Raw genomic sequence first — 16099 nt, forward strand, 5'->3', positions numbered from 1 at the left:
ATATACAATAACGTAGATATTGCCAATAATTATTTGCTAAATATACAATAACGTAGATATTGCCACAGTTACAGAACCATCAGTTTCGATTTAATAACTGACGATTCAAGTTCTTCTAAAATATAGAAGCTAAACCAGTCCTTACAAGGATGGTTATAATTACGGTTCTTGAACCTATAGTTCTGGTTTCTTCCGATTACAGTTTAGTTCTTTTAATTATGTTTAAATACTTCTTGTTATAAAAAATGAACTTTATGCAAGGAAAAAAGAAAAAATGATACAAATTTTATGAAAAAAATATCTCATTGTTGATTAGATTAAATTAGATTGATCTTAGATTTAGATTAGTCATGGAATATAGATTTAGTAATGGAATGGGACAATGGGTTGTTGGACTAGGTTTGGAGGATGCTTGTGATATAACAGGTATTAGATGCTGACTATTGATGTTGAACTCTATATTGGCCAAACAGGTTCAAGTAGCAAATATGTTTTTAGACGGTTTAAACGAGTTGCAAACTGCCGATTTTGATTCTGGTTCAAAATTTTGGTGAACATGAATTTGAACCTTTAGTTACAATTATGATTTTGGTTCCGATTTCCAAATTCCAGTTAAACAAACCGCCAGGTTAGTTCCGATTCATATCTGAACCGTAGCGACCCCTCCTATAATGCAATTAGAAAGGGGAACAACGTTGTCATTTGAGTTGGACCTTTTACCTTAGTCCAACCATTTTTAGTTCTAAATTCAGTGTAGGCTATTGAAAATATGCAAGTAATTTGGTCAATCAGACTTGTTTTGCATTTATTAGTTGTTTATTGTTTTGCATTTTGTCTTTCTTTTGCAGCAAATACTTCTCACTAATGGTGTACTTGATAGGCTATTGACATTTCATCTTGCACCAAGCACTTTTTCATGCAACTTCTTTCTTAAGTTTTAGCAACGAAAGAGTTCATTTACTTTAGGAGATAAGGCCGTTGTCATGTACAGCAGCAGCCACTCTTCCAAGAGTTTTTATTACTGCTGTTAAAATTCAGGCTCAGAGGATAACTGAACTAGTGATGGGAAACTATAGATCAAGAATAATGCCTTGCGTGGATAACAGGATAAGTGAAGGTGAAAGGCACGGACCCGGAACGGTTAATTATATACATTTTGTACCGCGCGTAACTTTATTTTCACACGGCGTAATTTTATTTTATAATTTTAAAACAAATTTTTACGAGCTCCACACACGTTAAAAACGACGTACAAGAAGTGATCAGGATCATACAAATTTTTTAGGCCAAATCTTGGCGATGAACAGCTCAGAGACGGTCCACCTGATGTCCGTCCCTGCCCCGTATCCGAAAGGCACAGACTACAAATCACAAAGAATATATTATAAAGGTTAATATCTCCATCTGTGGGGTTGCTAAATACTACTATTCGTTGGCAGACAAAATTTTATTCATCTTTTCCAAAGATCTGGTTGCTAAATACTACTATACGTTGATTGGTAGAAAGAAGAAAGAGTCATCCAAAGATCTGGGGGACATGTTTTCATTACCAAACAAACATACAAAAGGTCTCCCTACTTATGGAAAAGTACATGGATATCTGCATCATTTTGCAAAAGGAACAATACCAGTCCATGCATGACTTTTTGTATTCAAGCTGGAAAAGATACAAGATAAAACGTTGAGAAATGCATCAGGACACATTCAAACCAAAGCATTGGAGAAAATTGAACTAGTAAGAACTCCAGAAAAATTAAGGTTGAAGATAACAGCTTTGTGCAGTATCACCCATCAGTCTTATTCTAGGTTAATTGTCAGACACAGTATTATGTCTCATGTTGAAGTTTCATCCATGCAAATGGGGTAAATAATATGCGACTTTTTGTCAGAGGGGATATTCTGGATAAAATCGTGGAAGTGACATTTTATCCTGGAAAGCATATAATTTTCTTCAAAGATTCTACTAATCAGCTTTAAACATTATAATCTTTTTGCTAGGGACACCAAGATTAGAAATTCTACTATCAGAAGGATAAGAGGTTGAGAATCCTATACCCACAATACAGCATAGCACCAAAAGAATTGACTGTTACCCCTAAAAAGAACTGATGTTAGTACCATAGCAATTGCTCCCATCTCCAAGAATCGATCTCATTGAACTTTAAAACCAAAGAGATCTCTTAGTAGTTCGATCAATCAGCAATTTCTTTTACTTGGCTCCTCATGGATAAGGCTCATCTTACATCGAGAAGCTAAGTGCTCAAGCTTGCACATGAAAGATGAGATTTCTTAATCCCAGTCTTGAGGAGTTAATTATCCACCAAACATGAATCATAAAGACTCATTTTCAAGCTTTTTCCATAAGCAGCAATAAGCAATGCCTCTGCTCGACCTACAAAAGAATATTTAACTGCATCAGTAGCATTTTAATCTGTTCTAGCATGGTCGTTTGCAATTTTCTTAAGCAAGAGCTTGTAGTCACAATCATTAGTAATTAAGGAAACCAACGAAGTAAATAGCTGCATCATTTGGTTCAAGAAAGATAGTAAACAACAAGGAGAAATTTTGATTACACTCTGGTGGAGGACATCCCCGGGCCTCCTGGCCTTCCTAAACCACTTCCGAGTACTCTCTTATATAGACTAGTTGATTAAGATGGACGAACAATTGGCTAAGGAAGGTTTGGATATCATAAGAAATAAACAAATAAAAGGTATTGCAATGCTATGGGACCTCAGATTCTTGCAAGTAGCTCTTATATTTTGTATACAATGTGGAAATAATAGTGCATAAGAAGTTAACTAAAGGTCACCTATCGTGTTCTCTTTGTGCCAACTTCCACACCTTAAAAAGAACACGAAGAAACTATGCAAAAAGAAGACTCAGAATGAATACGATGTTTTTGCATCAATGGGTGAAAAAGAAAAGCTGGTCAAGATCCTAATAAGGACCTCGACCTTGCAAACTGGCCAACATTCTAGGTGGCTTTAATAGATAACTGGGCGAATCAATGCTGGTTTCATCTGGAACAAGAAGGGTAAAAAATACTATGACTCAAGTCTGCAGAGCAGGCATTCAAGTATCCCTGCCCTACTTTGACTTTCTATCCCCCCAAATAAACAGACCAAAAGATGAAAACTACATATTTTATTCTCAGTGAAGATGAAAACAAAGAACACAATTGAGGAGTACACTAACCATGATCTTTCTTCCTCTTTAACTGAGAACTCAAAGAGGGAAACATCATGGATGCAGCTTCCCTGCTATCATCCTGCCAATATTTTTAATATCAGAAGAATGAAAATATAAAATTCCAAATCTCGCATAGGTTGTACTAAAGGAGACTGAATAAAGCAGTCAAAAGAAGGAAGTCATAAAGATGGCATGCAGCAGTCAAAAATTAACTGCTTTGAGGCATTAATTAAAGAAAGAGTGGAAGGATGCAGCATGTGCAGCACAAATTGCAGTACTAGAAGAATGCAGTATATGCTGCATGAACTTCAGTAACATAGAGAACATAAGAAAGTGCATCTGCTTGGCCATCCACATGTCCAGGTTGAATGTATCAGAAAATATTATAGAGTTCAATTCAGTGCCAAGAAATATGGAGGAGCTAGATTAAGAAACTAACTACTTCACATGGACATTGGAAACTAGGTCAATATACCCTTGTAGTGGCAACAATTTGATTCTCCTTCTAAATCCTACTTGGAGGACTACAGAGAAGTACAAATTTATCCTATGCTGAGACAAAGACAAATCTAGAATAAACCAAAAAAAAAAATCCCAAACCATAAAACTAGGTAAGCCGTCAGATTTGATATGCTATTCATGCCCCTAAGAAATCTCTTGTATATGTAAATGAAAACATGACATCAGTGCTAAACATGTACTAGCTGTCACATTTGGTTAGAGTTGAAGTGAAACCTCAACTTCTAAGCTTCTTGCAACCTCAGCATAATCATAGAGCCCATTAAAACCTCTGCAGATATAGCGCATCATTAATAGCACTACTTGAACAAGCAAGTATTTCTTAACTATTATCCCACTGAAGTTAACCATTCCAAGTTCCATAGTGTTTCAAAAAAGTTTCCTTGGATTGAATTGACATGTAGGCGTCCATCCCAACAGGTATAGGATCATTTCAAGACCCAGCCCTCAACCTAAGATTACAGCTTCAAAATTGCCTCATTATTGTCAGACTAGAATTCCAGAAACTTAACTTCATCCCGACTAATAGTTTTGACCGACCACAGGTTCAATAATTTTTTCTAGCATTGTACTTGAAAGCTACTTGCATAAAAGGGGGTAAAATACAATTGTATGAAAATACGATAGGATAAGTACATTAGAAGTGCAGTTTAGAAGTTGAGAAAGTCTATAAAGGATAGCTTTATCTAAAACGTGTGGGTCCCTAGCAGAAAATAGGTTTTTTTTTTTTGTTGCTACAACTTCTAATACTAAATTTACATTTAAAACAAAGTAAAAGTGCCAGACTTCACCTTGCATAGATCCTCACCCTCCCCCATCACACAGAATTTCCAGCCAACACCATCATATTCAGATGTTTATCATTCCATTCACCATCTTTGTCCATTGTTTCCTGACCTCATTTGCTTTCTCCACATGACTGAGTCACTTTTACTTCACCCGTTTACTTCTGCAGCCATAACTAGACAATTTTGAGCTCTCTCTCTGTCTCTCATAGAAATTTTTTATGACAATGTCAAATGATTCTACCCAAATGCCTGTACAATTTGGCATAACAATTATCAATTCCAGTTGTTAAAAAAGTCCTAACTAGTTCACCAGCAATTTGGATAATAAGAGGATTTCTTATAGGTAACTGTTTCCAAAAAATCGAATAATCTCAAGTCAAGTCATGTAAATGTTTGAAAGCTTTTTCCCTAGGTACCAGGGCCGCAAGAACGAGGATAGTTTCTTCTCATGCTTTAGCAACTGACAAAAATCCGAATAGTCTTGCCAAGTTTGAATGCAAAGATAGCCAGCATGAATGGCTCAAATGATATTAGACACTTTACCGTGCAAGAACATCAACCAGTTCAGTAAATTTGACAAATGAAAACAATAAACAGATTTGACATGTTGCCAACTACCAATAATTAAACTAATACGCAAGTTTCCTTCAAAAGCTTCTTTGACTGATTGGAGCAAGGAAGCAAGATTGAGGTATTGCAATTAATACCTTAGTTGAACTGCTTCCTGACAGCCTGAACCCATTCTTCCACACAGCTGATGGCACTGGAATAACAGAAAACCCAGAGGCAACCAAAATCCCAATCCACAGTCCATATCCAAATCCTCCGCTCCACCATCCCTAGAAGCATTAAAACTTATATTCAAATCAATTATCGATGGAAAAAAAAGCTCTGAATGAAGAAACTGTAGGAACTGATATATGAACAGTAGTGTATATATACTGTCCCCGGAAGAAGACGGACATTTTCATAGAGAACAGTAAAAGTACTGATAACAAAATTGAAAGTTAAACTACTTGCAGAGAAACCAGTCCTCATTGAGACAGGTATGGTTGACCTTCCAGTCAAGAATTTAAAAAGTCTGGACTTAATTGTCACACAGAAATTCCAATGTGCAATCAAACTTCACATTAAACATCCGAAATATACGCGGCAGAATTATGCTGAGCAGTTGAAGTCTTTATATCCTTAAACATTAGCTTGACATATAATGGTTCACTTCAGTTCCAAAAAGAGGCCACAACTTCCATTGTTACTGAGGAAGCCTTTATGCAGACAATATGTCTAACGTTATCATACATTAACTTCAACTTATCAAATCCTAGCAAGACATTAAGGATTCCATATTTGCAGTCCTTTCTTTTAAAAAAAATAAGATGTATATGAAGAAAAGAACAGAAGTAGACATGTATATACACATGACTGACTTCTAACAAGAGGAGAACCTTTTCAAACTCCTATCTATTTAGCCTGATTATTGCTAATTTAGTTAAACATGCAAACCATTTCTCAATTGAAACACCCAATCTGATTTAATACTATTTTAAGTACAGTCCTCTTCCTTGTTCTCAGATATGGCTTTTCAGATGACTTCATGAAAATTTCTCACTCACAATCATAAAATAGCAGTCTAAACAGAGGATTCTTTTCCCAGACTCCCCAAATAAGATGGCTATTTAAAGGCAGCAGCAGCACATCAAAGATACAGGTTCATTCTACAAAGAAGATGAGCATACTCCAAAAGCGTAAGAACCATTCATCAGTCAAAAAATAGCTACCTTCATCATTCCTGGTTGCAATGTTTGTGGCCGGTTTGGAGGCATGTTAAACATAGTTTGTGGCCCACTGGAGCAGTACCATACAATAGACATATTTTGGTATAGCCAGCAGAAAATTTTTTGACCAGCAAATAGTCAACTAATAAAAACCTAAATAAAATGTAAATAAAATATCAAAATGATATTGTATACTCCACATATATGGCTATGCTGAAACATACAAGTGCTATCAAACCATGTAACATGCCTTTTCTGAACCTTCAAACTGTTTGAAACCATAATCAATACATTTTATTAATTGTATCACAATAAAAATATTTTAGAATCTCACTGCATTTGGGTACAGATGATGTCAATAAATAAGTGTATCACCACATTAAGATAAAAGTACACAAGACAGCAAAAACAAAAATCATTTTTGAAGCCATGAGAGTTGTCAGAAGGACAATTAGACAAACTTGTCAGCATCTAAACAAGGAATTTAAAATATGAATAATAGTCTCAGATGGTAACATCTTTTTTACAGGAAAGAACATATCTTGCTGTTGGTAGTATTTGCTAACCTGCTTACCATCTTTTGGATATGGAATTGATTGCTCTATATAGGCAGTAGTTCCTGAAATACGAGACTTGGCTTAGAGAGATGTCTTTCCAGCTAATAAGTAAATAAATTTGACACAGGAAAACAAATTATTATAAAAATGCCACAACACAGTATCTAGCTATATAGCAGATAAAGCAGAAACATAAGAAAACTGATCACTTCAGAAACTACTGCACAAATGAAAACCTGAAAAGCTTTGGAACAGACAAATATACGTACCCATTGGAGCATTAAAACTATTAAGCAACTGTACAATAGACTTTGTGTCTAAACGCTTCCGCAATCTCCTGCCAATTGGTACTTTCAAGTGAGGGGAATCAAAAACCTAGAGTTTTGCAGAAAGAAAACAGAAGACTGTATAAGTGGTGAAGGATCATGTGGTTGATATCCCAAAGAATCAAAGAATGCTCACTTACCAATCCCACTCATCTGACTTCCCAAAAAAACAGAAGGATACATACAGAGGTTAAGGAAAGGGTGATAATTCAAAACATTGGAAAGAAGAATTTTTAACTTCGCTGCAAATGGGAGAAGAAAAAGAAGATTATAAACAAGCTGGATAACATGGGGAAAAAATGAGTCTATTAACCCCTTAGGCAGCAGAAAGTCGTAGTTAAAGCTCTTCCAATTCCCAGACTTCCATCAGTGTAGAACTCATTTCAATGCCAAAAAGTGATTGACTAGATTTAAAGACAAGTACCAGTACATTCTACAATAACAAAGACGGGAACCCCAAAAGCCATATTCATTCATATGTATTTAGATGTCAACTTGAAATTCTACTTTTGTCAACTCTAAAGCAACAAAATGACAATGCTCAAATCTTCTTACCAACATATTATAACCTTCTCAACAACGGCTTAACTAAAACATGAGCACCATGAACAGCCTCAGTTTTGTTTTGTTTTGTTTTGTTTTGTTTTGTTCTTCACTCATAAGCAATTTTATATCAAGTATCTATCAGTAGACTTCTCAATATTAGACACATCTGTCAGTACTAGGACAAAAACACACAAACTGGAACCTTACTTAAAAGTTAAAACCTTTCTTCTCTTTCTTGTGGAAACTCATTCCCAGGTAGTTTCATGCGCTATCTATTGTAAATCATTGAAATGACTTGTAAAAACATGTTGCGCAGCAAACTCAGTTCCACGAAGTTGTCATTAAATACTTCTACAGCAAGATTCAATAGCAGGGATATCAGTATCAAGCCTAATTAAACTATAATCCAGGACTTCCCTGGCAATTTTAACACATGCTTATCTTTGCTAATAATAAGAACCCAATGATTAAAATGCTGATTAAAGCACAACCCTTGTGAATTAGAGGCACCTATTCAGCCAAAATAGACAAAACCAGAGCAGTGCACAAATGTATAATCTCCAAAGAACAAGGTACCAGCATTCAATGCAGCCAAACACAATTGGCATCTCATTTGGTTTCTAGCACTGATCAAAAGCAGAACAAATTTCAAATTCATACCATTAACTAAAGAACAAACAAAATTCATAAAGTACATAGACACGGGACGCCATACCTGTGCAGAATGACCCGGTTTCAAGAGAGCCAAGGCTCCGGAAGCATCAGGGTCAACTCCAATAACCCATTCGGAACCCAAATTCGGACTCCCATTGCCATGGAAGTTCAGAAGGTCACTAGAACAATTACTATTACTACTACTATTATCATCAATTTTCTCAGGGAAAGGGCAGGAGAGGGAATCCAACCAATTCTGTCTAAGTTGAGCCTCTGTAATCAACTTATTCCCCTTCTTCCCTCTTGAGCTTTTTCGCCGGGCCGGCGGGATAAGCTGGTCAGGAGTTATAACTACAGCATGGTCTACAGAAGGGGTAAGAGTGGTGGCAGTGGAGAAGAGCTTGAAAGTGGTGGCTACGGTGGAGGAGAAGCGGAGGAGGAATGGTTGGGCGAGTTTGGTGGAGAAAGGGGTCATGAATTCAGAAGGGAAATGCGAGATTTGGGACTGGAAGTGGAAGTGGGAAGTTTCCATGAACTGGGAAGGAAGGAAGGAAGGAAGGGTTTGGAGAGAAAAGGAGGGAAAGAGGGAAGAAATCAAGAGAGAAATATGGGGTTGGGTTGGTTAGTTGGGTAATTGTGGTTTTGTCTGGGGTGAGGAAAGCTTGGTACATATGGGCTAAAGTTCGGTTTGAATCCTTAACCTGGTCTGAAAGTGTTCAATGATAACCCCACTGAATTTGATTCAAGTCTCCGTTTGGATTAGCTATTTTTTGAAGTATTTTTAAAAAATTTTACTGTAACAGAATTTTTAAAATATATTTTGAAATATTTTTAGAGTATATTTGAAATATTTAAGAATAGTAGAATTTTTAAAATATATTTTGGAATATTTTTTAAACATTAAAAAAATTAAGACTACTTTTTAGAGTACTTTTTAAAAATTTTTATAATATTTGAAAAACTAATTTTTGAAAAACTCAATTATCCAAACTTTTAAGGAATCATTTGTTTTTTAAGGAATTTGAACAAACTTTTATCGAGTTAAAATAATTTGAACATTTTATATGTGAATCCCAACATTCCTACTTATTAAGTCATTGAAGCCAAACATGACATTTGACGGAACATAAATATTGTTTATGTTTAGTTTGATTGATTGGTAAATTAAAGTCGAACTAATACGTATTGAACTTAAATTACTCCTTCCGTCCTAATTATTTAGTTATGTTTGGGGATTCTAACTTTTTAAGAATAGTGCTTCTTTTCTAATTTTATCGTCACAAATTCAAAATTTAAATTTGAATAGTAACATGCATATGATTAGAAAGAAATGCTATATTTGAAAGAGAGACTAAAAGGTGATTTGATTTTTTCAACTTGACAAATATTTTAGGACATCCAAATTGAAAAGTATGATACTTTCAATAGAACGGATGAAGTAATTTAATATGACGGTTAGTTTCTTAGTTTAATTATAATGGTTATGTTTGGTTAAGATCAAGATTGCAAATTTTTTTTCCCAATACAATTTGTAAACTTGTAGCATTAGCATTGTTAGGTAGACTTGTCGTTGTAACAAGTTCAAGTAGTTGGATTAATTAACCTTTTTTTTTTTAATGCTTAAAGAATGGAAGTCTAGTCAAGTTTGTTATGTATGTTATCGGCTGCTAAATGCTCAAGGATATGCTTTACTTTTGCAAACTACTTGTCTATCAGTCTAAATAAAGCATATAATAAGCTTTTACAAATTTGATACATGCAAATCATTTTTTACACTGAAAAGTGTAGCAAGTAACCGAGGAGAAGGTGATAGATGAATAAGGAAATGAAGAAAAAAAATTGCTATTACAAGAGCAAAGAAAGAAAAAAAGAAAGGTGTGTTGGACAATGGTCACATATATATTAACAATATCTAAATTAACAAATCTAGTGTTGTCATGCTCTTCACGTTGCTACATTTGATCACAATTAGGGGTGCAAACGAATCGAGCCGCTCACGATTCAAGCTCGATCAATATCGAGCTGAAATCGAGCTCGAGCTGGTCGAGCCAGAGTCGAACTCGAGCTTAAAACATTAAGCTCGTTAGCTCGCGAGCCGGCTCGAATATATATATTTATTTTATTTATTTTTATTTTTAATAGTAAAGTTACATAAATATCCTTAATATTTTATCATTTATTAAGAAAAAATATTATTTTATTTATTTTTTAAAAAATAAATATAATTATTTTTTATTTTTTTCGAGCTCGAGCTTGAAAATTACCAACTTATCGAGCTCGAGCTCGAGTTCGATGAAATTAAGTTAAGACTCGACTCGATAAAGCCAAAATTCGACTCGACTCGACTCGTCTCGTTTGCAGCCATAATCACAACATAGTTTACTACCAAACATCTAAATTAATAGAATCAAATTTATTAAGATACAAAGTTATAGACGTATGAAGCACATACAAACTTTGTTTCAAATAGAATTGATTCACCACCGTCTTTTTCACGTACAAAATCTCTAGTTTATTCCACAAAATCTTTGGTTGCCTTTCCTTGAGCAATTTCACATAAAACCTTATCGGAGAGATTTAGAATAATTGCCAAGAGGGCCTTATTATCCATTTTTTTGAATTGCTCATCCATAATTTTTTCTGATTTTTTCTCCTTTTTGAACAGCGCTACTTCTACTTCATCTTGGATGAGAATAGCTTTCATCTTAATCCATTTTATTAGAATCCCGTCCTAGTAATTATGAAAAGGTTAATTTGACAAATCACAAAAGTGGTAACAAAGGCGGTAATAAAATGAGGAGAAAAATAATAAAAGATAATAACACAAAAATTTACGTGGTGATTTGATCAAAATCCACTATAATGAAAAAAAAAACAAACTCGGGACAAAATTCCTAAAACCCCAAAACAAGAAGGAGACAAAACAAGAGAGTACTCAATATATCACAAAAGGGAAGATTTCCCAAATGAGCTCTCGTCTCTTACCAAGCCTCTGCAAATGCCTCGATTTATAGACAATTCCAGCAGCATTTTGTACAGCCGGAAAATTCCGTGAAGTCTGACCAACAAATACATAACGTGGTCAAGTATTAAATAGTTGGCCTACTCCATGAAAATGGCTTCATAGGGCATATATCTAGAGGTAGCAATTTCCGACACGAAGCTAAAATGAAATTAATGGGTTTGGGTTGAGCTTTCTAGAGTTCGGATCAGAATCGAGTCGAATCCGATGAACCCGAAAAGAAAACACATCGATTTTGGGTCAATCCATGGGTGACCTAATATGACCCGTTTACAAATTAAAAATAATTTAATAAATATAAAAATTATTTTATCTAACTAAACTAAGTTATTTTTTTCAAAGGCATTAATTACTTAATCCTAAATGAATTTATTTAACTTGTGTGAAGTTGAAATTATTATATTTGGACAAATAATATATTATATTATTTTTTACTTTTATACTGTTTTAATTTATTTTATATTTGGTCGGGATAAAACACTTTTATGATGTTTAATTTATTTTAGATTTGATTTGAAATTATTTATTTAAATTTTTATTACTTGATTATGTAATTAATTTTGTGAGAATTTGATTTTATTAAAAATTACAGTGATAAATTAATAAATTAAAATTAAAATTCGGGTCATTTCGGGTCAACCCGCCAATCCGAAATTTTCAAATTCGTGTCAGGTATCCTGACTCGTTTCGAGTTGGCGGATCAAGTTCGAGTCAACAGGTTTTCTATTATACTCGGATCTCAACTCGACCCGCCAACCCGAACTCGACCCGATTGCCACCCTTCGTATATCTTAGCAAGAAAAAACGTTGGTATGGTAGAGCTATGAGTAGAATGGCAATGATGCTGGCCAGTAGCTCTGACACCAATTAAAGAAAGAATGCTGGAGGATGGAAAGGCATTAATTGTTAACACAGAAACATGGTATCTTTTTCAATCTAGTATGTCTAGTTCCCATGATTGTTTCAATTTCAATTGGTTTATTTCATTTTCGTCAGTCTCAGTTATGCTGAGGCATATCTTTTCTTACTGGACAATGGGACGAGCCATGTTGACTGAGATGTACAGCCGGTAAAATTCCAAGGATTTTACTCTGAGCTTTTGTCCTCTATATCAGTGTTTGCGACCTCTTATTTTTGACCCTTTGTTTAGTCCGGCTCACCAGGTGCGCCTCTACAGCACTGAATGTTTGTGTTGCTTGAACTTTAATCTACTTGAATCAATAGGGATAAAAGCATATATGTATGATGTGACTCACATTTTACTTGATTATCATGCTAGAGGAGCATTGTAGAGGAGGTGCTAACTATCAGGTATCATTTGATTTAGCTGCATTCCTTGACGACCATCATCCCTCTGCCAAATAGACAGTAACATTTGAAATGGAAGTATGCCTCGCTATTTTGTCCTGCTTTATCTTGGGCAAAAACTGCATCATGAAATCATTTTCTATCTCAACAACTCCTAAACCTTTTTCTTAACTGGGTGAATTTGTGGTAGTTTGTGGTAATTAAAGGCTTTTCAATTAATCTTGTGTTTACTCTTCCACTTTCTTGTTCAAGAACTTCTCCCACCTATAATACTATCAATTTTGCTCGCATTAATTGGATTATCTTGATTATGTCAGATCCTGAAGGCGGTTAGGAAGGAAGTTTTGAAGGGTTGCAAGGTTGTCTTTGAGTCTCAGAGTGAAGATCATGAACTATGGAAAATGGCAGAGCAGTTGGGAGCTACATGCTCAACAGAACTCGACTCGCCAGCGACGCATGGCGGTCTCTTCAGATGGTGGAGCAGAGAAATCTCGTTGGGCAGCGCAGGAGAAAAAAATTTATAGTCCGTTCAGATTGGAGTAATGCTGCATACTATCTCTGGGAAAAACAGCCCGAAGAAAAGTACGCCGTTACAGTTCATTTGGACAGAAGGAAAAGGGAAGAAAAGAAAATACATGGACAGAAAAATGGAAGTTCTCTTCCAATGACAGTTTTAAATGGGGGAGAACAGAAAGAGAATGGCAGAAATGGAAGTTCTGTCTCTTCTGCTTTATTTCTTTTATGTGGGAAGAAATGGAGAGAAAGAGTGACAGATCATCAAACGTTTTGGATTACAGTTTTTAGCCATCGAATAAAAAATCAAGATTCTTGAGATTGAAAGGTAACCCTAACATTTCATATTTTTTCTCCTTCATGTTTTTTTTTTCTTTCCTGTAGGAAGTCAAAATTTACTTTTGTTGTCAAATCTAAAACAGATTTGCAAGCCTTTAAATGGAGTAACAGGATTTTCGAAGGCCACTCCTGTTGGATATCTAAAATTACTGCTCTATTTTTTTCCTTCTCTTTTTAATTGGATTCGATAGTGAATAAGAATGAGAAATTCACCAGAAAACTACAGCATAAGAATTTTTATACATGCTGCATGGCAAGGGCGAGAGTACAATAGTCAATAGGGTTAATGAGTACTATCCATGCTATAACTTAAAATTCTTTAATTATTTTTTTTAATTCACATACGTCGCACAATAAATAAACAGTGGTATGGTAAACAAAAATACTTTACCATATAGTTGTCAATTCAAACATAAACCATGGTTTATCCGGAAGCATGAAAGGATATCCCAAATATTTAGTAGTCCATCTCATTCCTTTAGGCTCTACTAAAAAATACCAATTTATCAGCATTAAGATTCAAGAGGAAGAGCAGCAAGTAAAATAGTAAAAACCAGCTTCAAGATATTAACAAGGTAAGATTCTCATGCTTGAGTGGTCAACAGAAAGCCATGTAGAACCAAAATGGATAAATTTAAAAAAAAAAATACACAAAATGGATACATTAAAAGATGAAATAGATGAATGACATGATTGTGAACTGAAAGGATTAGTTTCAAAAATAACATGATAGCTTACACACTTTCATTTCCAATATTAGGTGCAAAGCTAATTTTGTTAAGAGAGAGAAACCAAAAATACCACATATATACCGGATGACAATAGTAATATAAGAACCAATTTTATAGTGACAAGAAGTTATGGAAGTTAAAGAATTATTTGAAGCTTTTAATGTTTGTTTTAAAATCTTGATTATGTAAGGGTAAACATGAAAATACATACACTGTCAAAAAAGAGAAAAAGGACAATTTATTTAACACTAGATGCCAAGGCTCTTGCTTTACATATAGGAAGAAATAGCAGAAGTAGAAAGCATTATCATAGAAATTGAATTCCTAGTTAGCTACTGAAATCCAATCAATAATGTACTTATGTCAAAGATCAAACTAAAGAGAATAAATATGTTTATTGATCCATGCCTATTGATCACACTCGAATCAGTTGAAACTAATTACATACTTAGGCCGTTTATCTGGGAAAAAGAGGCCGAAATGTCTTTCTGTCTCTGCTCCAGGCTTCTGGTTTTCATCAAACATGGCAAACAGATAAGTTTCTATACCTCTTCCAGGCCTTCTTGGAGTCCCTCTTCCACTCTTAACATGGCTAATCACATTCCTATAGTAAGTGACTGCATTTCCAGATGATGCAGCAGGAGGATGCCCATCCGATGGCCAGCCAGTTTCCGACACAACAATGTTTACATTAGAACCACCTTCTTTTTCTAGAGCTGAATAATGAGCATCCAAAATTGCATAAAAAATGTTTCGATATCCAAACGAGCCATCTTGAACAACCGTTCTTTGTGAGGTGAATAATGCATAATCGAGATGAATGTTGACTGGATCACCGATATAGCTGAAGTAGGGATACACATTGACTAGCAATGGTGCATTATTTTGGACTAGAAGATTAATTATAGGTTTAATGAAGGGTTTAGCCTCGTTTGAAAATGATCCTTGTGAGGGAGGATAAGAAACGCTTAACAGATTTCCAGCTATTGATGTTGAAACCTTGCTTTGGTTCTGAAGCCCCGCCGATGCTAATGCACTTTGTATCCTTTCCATGGCTGGACCGACATACTGAGCGATGCTAGAACTTAATGATACTTCATTTCCAACTGCAATGTATCTGAACTTCACAGCTGGTGAGTAATTTTTGATGTTGTTTTGAACCCAATTTGCATCTGCCGAAGGATTGGTCGCAATGGATGGAATGTCTTCATTGGCAACATCAACTAGAAGTTCTATATTGGTTCCTCTTAGAGCATTGAGAACTTCATTGTCTGGGGCATAAATTCTCATTTTTTTGATGCCATATTGATTGTAAAGATTTACAACATCTTCTTTAGATGGGAGATTGTTGCCATTGAGCCCATAGCAGACACCTATAGATTGTACCCCTGCAATGAAAAAGATGGCCGAGTTGCCGATAAATTCATTTTAGGAGTTCAAGTGGAAGTATACAGTGTAGGAAAATGATCAGCATCTAAAGATTTTCAGCTACGACGACTCATAAATTACAAAATAGTACAAAAATTAAGATATACCTTGTGCCATCGAGTACGTTTGAGCTTGATGGATGGTCTTGATCTTCCCTCAAACTCTCTCAAATGCCTGTTCTATTAATGAGATATCACACAAATTTAGATGAATGTCAAGAGGTACCAAGAGTTTATTTATAGATGTAGAAGTGTCCATTCGCATTATTAATCAACTTCATTAATTATTTCTTTTTGATAGGATGAATCTTAGCATGAATCACATTTTTCGAGAACATATATACATAGTACAAATGTATATACATAATTTATATAAAATTTCATCTATGCAAAGATAAGTTT

General features: G+C 34.9%; 2 protein-coding genes across 9 annotated transcripts; both read right to left on the reverse strand.

The window, feature by feature from the left end:
* Positions 1-1717: 1717 nt before the first annotated feature.
* LOC113720205 (Holliday junction resolvase MOC1, chloroplastic-like) lies at positions 1718-9002 on the reverse strand. 8 transcript variants are annotated; one of them, XR_003455241.2, is made up of 7 exons: positions 8419-9002; positions 7101-7206; positions 6841-6893; positions 5207-5338; positions 4503-4660; positions 3199-3271; positions 2345-2392 (listed from the first exon to the last, which is right to left on the reverse strand). XR_003455241.2 is itself a non-coding variant. In XM_027245145.2 (6 exons), exons 1-6 carry the CDS (start codon positions 8887-8889, stop codon positions 2310-2312), a joined length of 918 nt encoding a protein of 305 aa, XP_027100946.1. In that variant the 5' UTR covers positions 8890-9002; the 3' UTR covers positions 1718-2309. The 8 variants fall into 8 exon arrangements, 4 of the variants coding, with proteins under 4 accessions (XP_027100946.1, XP_027100945.1, XP_071929231.1 ...); XR_003455238.2 differs by having other exon boundaries at positions 4503-4672; XR_003455239.2 differs by having other exon boundaries at positions 2345-2410; positions 4503-4672.
* Positions 9003-14696: 5694 nt separating this feature from the next.
* Positions 14697-15665, reverse strand: LOC113720210 (glucan endo-1,3-beta-glucosidase-like; the record flags this gene model as incomplete). Its single annotated transcript, XM_027245150.1, has 1 exon — positions 14697-15665. A coding segment is annotated over one exon (969 nt), but the record flags the coding sequence as incomplete, so codon positions are not given.
* Positions 15666-16099: the final 434 nt, after the last annotated feature.

The sequence above is a fragment of the Coffea arabica genome, chromosome 1c (genome assembly GCF_036785885.1).
Source record: "Coffea arabica cultivar ET-39 chromosome 1c, Coffea Arabica ET-39 HiFi, whole genome shotgun sequence".
NCBI classification, from domain to species: domain Eukaryota; kingdom Viridiplantae; phylum Streptophyta; class Magnoliopsida; order Gentianales; family Rubiaceae; genus Coffea; species Coffea arabica.

Excerpts from the sequence above, each read along its gene's own strand:
- LOC113720205 (XM_027245144.2), bottom strand. The coding sequence starts at position 8,889 with ATGGAAACTTCCCACTTCCACTTCCAGTCCCAAATCTCGCATTTCCCT. Across the intron at positions 7,207-8,418 it reads AACCGGGTCATTCTGCACAG|GTTTTTGATTCCCCTCACTT; the intron begins GTATGGCGTCCC and ends GCAAAACTCTAG. Across the intron at positions 2,411-3,198 it reads AAAGAGGAAGAAAGATCATG|TTAAATATTCTTTTGTAGGT; the intron begins GTTAGTGTACTC and ends CTACTGATGCAG.